The sequence below is a fragment of the Anoplopoma fimbria genome, chromosome 23 (assembly GCF_027596085.1).
Source record: "Anoplopoma fimbria isolate UVic2021 breed Golden Eagle Sablefish chromosome 23, Afim_UVic_2022, whole genome shotgun sequence".
Lineage (NCBI taxonomy): Eukaryota > Metazoa > Chordata > Actinopteri > Perciformes > Anoplopomatidae > Anoplopoma > Anoplopoma fimbria.
In genome coordinates this window covers 1,116,421-1,125,864 of record NC_072471.1, presented here as the reverse complement: position 1 = coordinate 1,125,864, position 9,444 = coordinate 1,116,421, and the positions used below count along the sequence as shown (strand labels likewise).

Sequence of the window (9,444 nt, the reverse complement as noted above, 5' to 3'; positions counted from 1 at the left end):
TTGATCTTTTCGCTATTGCCAAACAAGTCTGTCGTTGTGTTTTCATAAAATAAAAGAGCCTTTTTCACCTTTTTTTTTATAAATTTACCATGTGTGCCTTGAACTCTCCAAGTCTTCACACACAAGTGTTTGAATGAATCAATGCAAAAGAAGATTGAAAATGCACCAATGGAGATAAAGCGTCGAGATATTATATTTCTACATTATTTACAGCTGACGCGTCGGTCGCCGCCTCACACGTCGGTGAGCAGCTTCCCCTTGTTCACACAGTTCTGGCTGGGCGCCGTGCAGTTGGCAGTCCTGAGGTTGGCCTCCCTAAAGTTATCGATGCTGTTGTTCATGTCCTCGTCTATCTCCATGTACTCCGACTTGCTGACCGCCGAGGAGCTGCGGCGGCTGGAGTTGGTGTCCGACGCCAAGTTCTGGTTGCTGACGTTGAGCAGCTGGGCCTGCTCCTCGCCCTCCGTCTCGCGGTGGTAGAAGTAGTTGAAGTTGGACACGATGACGGGCACCGGCAGTGCGATGGTGAGCACGCCGGCGATGGCGCACAGCGAGCCCACTATCTTCCCCCCGATGGTCACGGGGTACATGTCCCCGTAGCCCACCGTGGTCATGGACACCACGGCCCACCAGAACGCGTCCGGGATGCTGGTGAAGAACGACTCCTTCTCCTCGGCCTCGGCGAAGTAGACGGCGCTGGAGAAGAGGATGACGCCGATGAAGAGGAAGAAGATGAGCAGACCCAGCTCCCGCATGCTCGCCTTTAGAGTTTGCCCCAAAATCTGGAGCCCCTTGGAGTGCCGAGACAGTTTAAAGATCCTGAACACCCTCACCAGGCGGATTACCCTGAGAATAGCCAGCGACGTGGCCTGCTCCCCTCCCCCCTTACTCTCCTTGCTGTCCTGGTCGTCGGCCAGCTCCGTTCCCAGCGTGATGAAGTACGGGATGATGGCGACGATGTCGATGGAGTTCATCATGTTTTTAAAGAACGCCGCCTTGCTGGGACAAGCGAAAAACCGGACAATCAACTCGAAAGAAAACCAGATGATGCAGAGCGTCTCCACCACGAAGAACGGGTCCGTGAGGACGTTGGGTTTGTAGTAAACCGTGATGTTCCCCACGATGCGCATCCTCTGGTTTGGATCCTCCTTCAGCTCCGGTAATGTCTCCAAACAAAATATGACTATTGAAATGAGGATAACCATCACCGAGACGATGGCGATCCCCCGGGCCGGCCCCGAGCTCTCCGGGTGCTCGAAGAGGAGCCAGATCTGCCGCTGGAACTCCTTCTCCGGGAGAGGTCGCTCCTCCTCCCGGATAAATCCTTCGTCCTCGCGAAACTTCTCCATGGCCTCGGCGCCGAGCTCGTAAAACTTTATCTCCTCCGAGAACATATCCAGCGGCACGTTGACCGGCCGCCTTAGCCTCCCGCCGGACTGGTAGTAGTACAGGATGGCGTCGAAACTCGGGCGATTCCGGTCGAAGAAGTACTCGTTTCTCAGAGGGTCGAAGTAGCGCATCCTCTTCTTGGGGTTCCCGAGGAGGGTCTCCGGGAACTGGGCCAGCGTCTTCAGCTGCGTCTCGAAACGCAGCCCCGAGATGTTGATGACCACGCGCTCGCAGCAGTCGTGGTCGTCGTGGTCGTCGTCGGGCGGGTACAGGTCCTGCGGGTGACCCGGCAGCGTGGAGGTCTCGTCCATGTTCTCCGTGGACACCACGGTCATCCTTCCTGGCGGGCGGTGGTGGGCGGGAAGAGGAAGCGGTGTGAAGGTGAAGGACAGCAGGTCGAAACGAGAAGAAGCCTCTACTGAGGCCGCGAGCTGAGCAGAGCCTCCCTCCCCTTCATCATCATCATCACCACCACCATCACCATCACCGTCAACGCTTCGTCACCTGCAGAGGGTGGAAACACACACATCTCACAAACGTCTGGTCTCCATCTGCACCGTGCGGTTCACTTCAGCAGCCCTGTGCTGCAGTTTTTTTACCGCATACATCAGTATTCAAGTTTGCAGTCCTGCTGCGCTTCCTCTCTCTCTGCGCACATCAGGACCTGCAGCTTCTCTCTGACACCTCCTGTAACATCTAACACCATGAAGCCATTAACACAGCTCCATGATCAGGCAGCAGGGGTTCAACACGTACCTGAGGCTGGAGTGGAGAGCAGCAGATGGAGAGAGGATGTCCCCCAACACTTTAATACTGATATCGGTTTACAGTTTCTCTGAAAGATTAATAGACTATGTTGTCTTGGTCAACATCCGTATCCTCTTGGTGTAGGTTACCAGCCCTGGAGGAGGAGGAGGAGGAGGAGGAGGAAGAGGAGGAAGAGGAGGCTTCAGTCAGCTCCGATCCGCGGCTCAGCTGCAAAAATCCCGACTGAGAATTTATCAAAACCATGATGGAGAATAAGGAGAAAATCCAGTTCAACCGGCTGGATCAATGCGCTCCCGTGTGACTGGGAGGACTGGGAGGACTGGGAGGACTGGACACTGCAGCATCAGCAGAAACGCGCCTCTCTCTCTCTCTCTCTCTCTCTCTCTCTCTCTCTCTCTCTCTCTTGTTTTTTTATGCTGCAGTAAAAAAAACGCGCAGGCTTTGAAGGAGAAAGCGGGTTTTTAAGATCCCGCACTGAAGGCAGAGGACGAGTCTCCGGTCAGAAGAGACATATTCAGGATTTCATGGAGAGAGAGAGAAAGAGAAAGAGAAAGAGAGAGAAAGAGAAAGAGAGAGGGAGAAGAAGAAGTGAGAGGAGGAGGTAGGGAGGGGTTAGGAGAGGAGGAGGAGGAGGAGGAGGAGGAGGAGGAGGAGGAGGTTCGACGCAATGCAGACAGACTGTAAAACACAGAATCTGAATCAATGAATAAATAACACACCGGCTCGGTACCGACCAGCCTCTCCTCCTGACTGGAGGAATCCACACCAGTTTTTTTTTTTTTTTTTTTTTTTTTTTTTTTTTTTTTAAATTTTTTATTATTTATTAATTATTTTTTTCCCACATAATTGGCTGCTGAGCAGTTTGCGACAGTCGGTGCTGCATGTCGGTGCACACACATACCCGGTGTTGCTATGGTAACAGGGTGAAACCAGCAGAGAGATTTATTTATTTATTTATTTAAATTTTATTTATTCATTTGTTTTGGTTCATCTGTGAGAAATACGTGACAAGAGTCCAGATCATAGAAACTAGATTGGTTTTGTTGTAAATTGTAGAATATATGGAAGAATTTTAATAACTCATTAAGAAAAAATAACATATTTATGGTGAATCACAATTATAAAAAGTCAAACCATGAGAACCATTCAGTCAAAAATATCTGACTCAATATATTTAGTCATTTAAAACCTTAAAAGTCCAACTTTTGACTTTTTAAAATCCAGTATTTCTGGATTAGTAACTTAAAGTTTTGTTTTAAGAAAAATGTATATACTATTTATAATGTGTAGTCACTGTGTGAGATTATAGAATAATATATTAAAACTCACTGATTTTCAAAATTCAAAGAAAAAAAACATCTGAATAAATTATGAGTTTTATGGCTGAATTACAAGGAAATCTTATATTTCTGATATAATAATGTAAAAGTTGTGGCTTATGATAAATTACGTCAAAAATAAGAGATGGTCACTTTAAATTAAGACTCATTAAATCTAAATTATATATATTCAGTAAATAAAAACTTAAGATAATAAAACTTTTGAAATACCAAGTCAAGTCAGATACCAAGAGTCAAATTGAGAGAGTAAAAATTACGACAATAAATCAAAATTATGAGATAGTAATTCTGACATTTACTATTTCAAAAGGGATGATTTAGGATTTGAAAATTATTAATTATTATGAGATTGTTACTCTTAATGCTAAGAAATTTAAACAAAAGAATAAAATATGCGTAGTCAAGATTAAATTATGACATAAAATCTTTTAGCTTTTCAGAACTATTTATTTTTAGTCATTAACTTTTCATCTATTCTTCTTTCCTCAGCTGACATGAGCTTTCAAAGTTCATCACAAATTTACTTACATCAATTGTTTTTGTACTTTGATCTTAATTAATGTAACTGACTTTGTTTTTGCTGCATTTCTAATTTTAATTTACATCATTCTTCCTCAGAAATGTGCAGATCATATTTACTGATACTGTCATGTTTGATAATAAAGTCTGTAAAATATTTTGCTTCAGTTTGACTCATTAATGAAATACTTATTATAGAATAAATATTCTTGTAATCTACTTGGTAAATATGACAGATGTAAACTGTTTTTAAGGAATCACAGTTTGACGCTCAGACCTCGGTGTTAAAGAGAAGTCGACCTTCATTAACATTAAATCTTCCCGTTCTGATAACTGAAAATAACCGATGAAGGATCTAGTTAATTTAGCATTAATTATAAAAACTCCTGCCTGGAAACGCTTTGAGGCTTAATTTGACTTTATCTGAATTCACTGGAGTCATGAAGTTTATCTCTCTTCCGTTAAAGGTCAGAGGGTCCAGTTCTATGCAGATGACACCATCATACAGATATTTTACTTCTATAGGTGGTGGATAGTTTTAAACATTCAGTCAAACCTGAGATACGAAAACACTCGTGTGTTTAATGAGCTTTAAACGATTTGAAGATATTCCTGGAAATATGGAAGAAAATCTCCAGAAGCTTGAGTTCATTATGAAATGAGTTTCCTCGATAATTGTGTCAGTAGAGTTTGGAATATTTAAAGTAGAATGGTGGAGTTTTATTATTTCCTTATTGTGAACAAATACAACGAAAAGACCCAAAACAAAGATGCTCTATAGCAAAAATGACGCTTTATAAGCTCCGCCAACGGTTTGAAACGGCATTTCAAACCTCCCCCACTATGTTTGGAAATATTGTGAACATCTTTTGAATGAATGCAATCAGATTATAATTAAATATTTGCATTTATTTTGCTAACATTAGATATTTAAATGGAAGCCCTATCATTATGAAAATGTGTAAGCTTGAGCGTTAGCCAACTTTAGCTGACAGATCTATGGAGAGTGTGTTGCTGAGACAGAGAAAAGTCTTGAACAAGATTAATCATTTTAATAATTTCATCATAACTTATCCTTTTAAAAAAATGACATTTTTGTGTCAAGATGTCCTCAAACAACAGTTTGCATGATACCTTACGAAAAAGTTACTCGTTATTTTTCATGCATTTTCCTACTAAAGTCCTGCAATTTCTCGTCACAAGAATTCCGTCTTTTCAAAATAAACTTCCGTCTTCACAGGAAACCACTAAGTTAGATTTAGGAGAAGAGGTGGTTTGGCCAAAAAAACTAAGGAATGGCGTTTCTTTGGGTTTAGACAACAAAACTACTAAGTAAGCTTTAGAAAAAGATGGTGGTTTGGGTTAAAATAACTACAGAAGAATCATTACTGAAGTAAGAAAGTTAGACGACAAGTAAATCAACTTCTTGATCCACACGAGGAATGACCAGGGTTCTGTTTATTTACATTTTTTATACTTCCTGGTTCATGATTACGTGGATTAGATATGAATTTATTTCATGGTATATCTAAATATCACAGCACATCTTTAATGTTGAATCTTTATTTTCAAAGACATTCTGAGGTTCAGCACCAAGGACAGCTCCGGGTCTTCAAACCTCGCTAAACCTTCGTCCTCCTGACTTTATTCTGACATCGTTGTTATGGTCCTCGTATCTCTGCTGAGTTGTAGATGGTATGAGATCCTGCAGCAGATTGGAGTCGGTTGGAGAGAAAAGCCCAGCAGATGGACCGGACCAGCAGCTGGGCAGGAGGATCAGCTGGATGCAGAGCTGGAACTGGTCCCAGTTCTACTGACGGGGATGAAACGACCAGGACGACGACAAAGACAAGATGGATGGAGAGAATATCTATTAGAAAGAGAATTATTATTTTAGTTTTTTCCATTTAAAGCAATATTAAAATGTAATTACTGATTATTTTTCATACATTTCTATGATCTTTAAGACTTTCTTTGATAAGCACATTGTGATAAAAGTCTCCTGTTAGTTTAACTGTGTAGATTTTTAAATGCTTTTGGAACATTTTATTTTGCTTTTCAAGGACAAACACGTTGACATAAGGCACTTGGCCATTAAATGATAAATAACAGTACAAAGTCAAAAAGGACCACCAACAAACAACTCAAACTATAAAAATAAAACGACATAACTTTAAGAAAACAGAAATAAAATCAACAAAAAAGCAAAATATTTGTGTAAATGTTTACAGTGAGAGCAACTTAAAACTGGAGTCAGACTGAAGCTGAAGCTGATTATTAGTTCAAATAAATAAGATAAAACATGTTTAAAGTGAAGTTAGAGGAGTGGTTGTGTTTCCTGGTATTTGTGACTCACTGAACTACGTTCCTAGTTTCAGGTTGAACTTAACACTGTAACTGTTCGACAGCTGGAAGAGTCGCCGTGAATTCCTGTAAAACTAAATTTAGTTTGAAAAGAAACCCACGACCAAAAAACTTTCCCTCTGAGTGAAGAATGCAGCTCATTCTAAAAAAAACTCCTGTGGGCAAAATACCAGGGTTAACAAAACACAACTACTTCCTGAACACAACATGAGCCGCCCCGAGGTCTGAATCAGACACATAACACACTGACATATATAAATGTAGTGGGAAAAGGTATTTAAGTCTGTCAGGTGTTGTGACCTTTGACCCGAGGAGGATTATATTCCAGTTTGACTTATTCTCAGGTGTTTGTGAGAACACAGACACACAGTGTGAGTCTTTAGATTATATGCTGGCAGTTTAAAAATAATCAGTTTTATATCAAATAAAACCAATGATTTAACACCTGAAGGTCTGCTTACCAGAGGACCCCGATGATGTCACAGTGATGTCATCGGGGTCGTCTCAGTTTTTGGCTCAAACACAAAACTACATGTCACAAAGTCTTGATGTTTTTTTTTAGAGACGCTGGTGTTTACCAGGCAGGTAAAGGGGTTCTAATGTAAAGATGCTGTTGAATTGCATTATGGGAAACGTAGGATCCAGGGTTTATTGCAGTTTGAAGGACTAAAGGTCAAGATGTCTCGGCCTCTAATGAAACAACCATAGAGTCCCTAAATTTGGATTAAATACAGTTTGATTTTGGACTGAAACACAACATCGTGGTTTATTTGACATCTTAATTATCTGTTATGTTTCATAAATTTCGATTCATTAGATTAACTTTTTTTAATCCACCTTCATCCAACTTCATCTTTATGTATTAATCTCCTATTTATGCACATTACTGATTTTGCTTCTTCCCCGGAGTTCGTGTGCTTTCTCACCTCGCAGGTTCCCAGGAATCGGGGTTATATTTGGACTGTCATCGTGCCACCTACTGATTACTATTATTATTGGCCCTGCTGACACCCACTACTACTACCACTATCAGGGTCACATTACTTTACTTCCACCCTTTGAATTATTATTATTATCATTATTAGTCACATTACTTTATTATTGCCTATCATTATTTATAGTCAAGTTTCTCGTCTTATTATATGAATCATTATTATGCCTGCCCTGCTGACACACGACTACATTACTCTTATATGACTCCATTCTGTACCATTAAATAGCTTTACTTCTGTCCATCCTGAAGCCCTTTTTGACAGAGGTCCCTCCATGTCGTTTGGACCCAGAGGTTTCTTCAACTCCCTGTTAAGGGGTTTGACATTTTAATTATGATGTTATGTTTCATAAATTTAATTCATTAGATTGAATTGAATTGGACAATATTACAAGAGGGCAAGCGTTGCCTGTGTCTAAAGCCTGAATGAAGAAGAGAATAAAAGACTTCTTGTTTAAGTTCAGACTGGACTTTAGGTTTCTAAATCAACGAGTTGTATTTGTTGTGAGATATCTGAAGTTACTTCTTTTATAATTATTGTCCATTTTATTGCCTTCTTAACTCTTAATTTATTCAAAATAGCAGTGTAAAATAAATGTTTCTGTTTAAGTTCCAATTGGGAAAGTGAAAAAAGTTACTTCTTTTATAATTATTGTCCATTTTATTGCCTCCTTAACTCTTAATTTATTCAAAATAGCAGTGTAAATACAACAAAAAAAGCTAACAAATAATAATAATAATAATAATAATAATAAATAATAATATAATAATAATAATAATAATAATATATATATATATATATTACCCCAAGTTTAACCCAACATATTTGCCATTTCATGCACTATTTAGTAGGTAGCTGTAAAATTTGAAAACTTGTGACCGGCGGCCATGTTGAAAACAGTCGAGCCAAATCTAAGCCCCGCCCACTGGACGGAGCAACTCTGTCTTTGTGGTATTTGTTAATCATCATCATTATTTTTGGTATTTTCATGATGCAGTTATAGAAACAGTCCGGTAAACCAATCAGCGACAGATTTACGCTTCATAAACCTTTAAAAACAATCACTTCCTGTTGGACATGAGGTCGTCTTTTAGGTTTTAAAGGTCAAAACTCTTTGTTGACCTTTAAAACCTGACGGAGGGATCAATGCAGCTGGACGCCACTTTGTTGTGAACGGAAGCATTAAAACTCTCCGATAGCCGACAACAGAACACACATTCACACGTTGACACGAGGCCACAGATGCTCCGCGATGACTTCATCCTGTCGGCGTTCCCTGTTTTATCTGGTGTCACATGACACCGGCCTCCGGCACAAAGGAGAGGCGGCTGCTGCTAAAACCGGCCCGGCGTCGGGTTACGCTGAAACTGAAGACTGAAGACACAGCAGACCCTAACCCCCCCCCCCAAATGCAAGTGGAAAAAGTTTAATGCACTTGAACTTTGAGAGTGTTCGTCCTCCGTTTGTTGTTCTCTGAGCTCCTGTTTCCTCTACTGGGAACACTGGTCGGTATGCGTGGACGGGATTAGTGTTGATTCACCGGCATTATGTTAAAAGTAGCCTCGTTAGTCGACCCCGACACAACGACATCGGATTAGTTCACAGATCTGCTGTTGTTTAGGACGGATGACTTAGGAACTCAGTACTGTAGATGTTTATCTATGTTTATGTAAAAGTGTTTGATGTCAATTCAAACCAGATTTCTTCTTAGTTTAGGGGGTGTGATTTCAATTTTGTTTCATATTTATTCTCATTATTATCTACCCAAGATCTTCCTTGTTGCCAGAAAAAAAAAATCTTAAGTAAAGAGGTAAAAATGAAACAACAAAGTATGGTTTATATTTTGTACTACCTTGTCATTTGCAAGTGTTGATTGTAAAAATAAATGCTATGTTTTTACATAACTAACAAGTATTTTGGAGGCCAATAAACATATTGTTGTGAATGTCAAAATCAATTCTTATGAACTCAGGCTACACAAGGAGAAACATGCAAACTATTATTATTTTTATGAAACTTTGCATTTGTTTTGTTTGACAGACTTATAAAAGATCATTTGTTTGGAGTGTGAT

The 9,444-nt window shown here is 40.2% G+C and overlaps 1 protein-coding gene across 1 annotated transcript; it reads right to left on the bottom strand.

The window, feature by feature from the left end:
- Nucleotides 1-233: 233 nt before the first annotated feature.
- Nucleotides 234-1,724, bottom strand: kcna1b (potassium voltage-gated channel, shaker-related subfamily, member 1b). The gene has a single exon (XM_054624732.1). It carries the CDS (start codon nt 1,722-1,724, stop codon nt 234-236), a length of 1,491 nt encoding a protein of 496 aa, XP_054480707.1.
- Nucleotides 1,725-9,444: the final 7,720 nt, after the last annotated feature.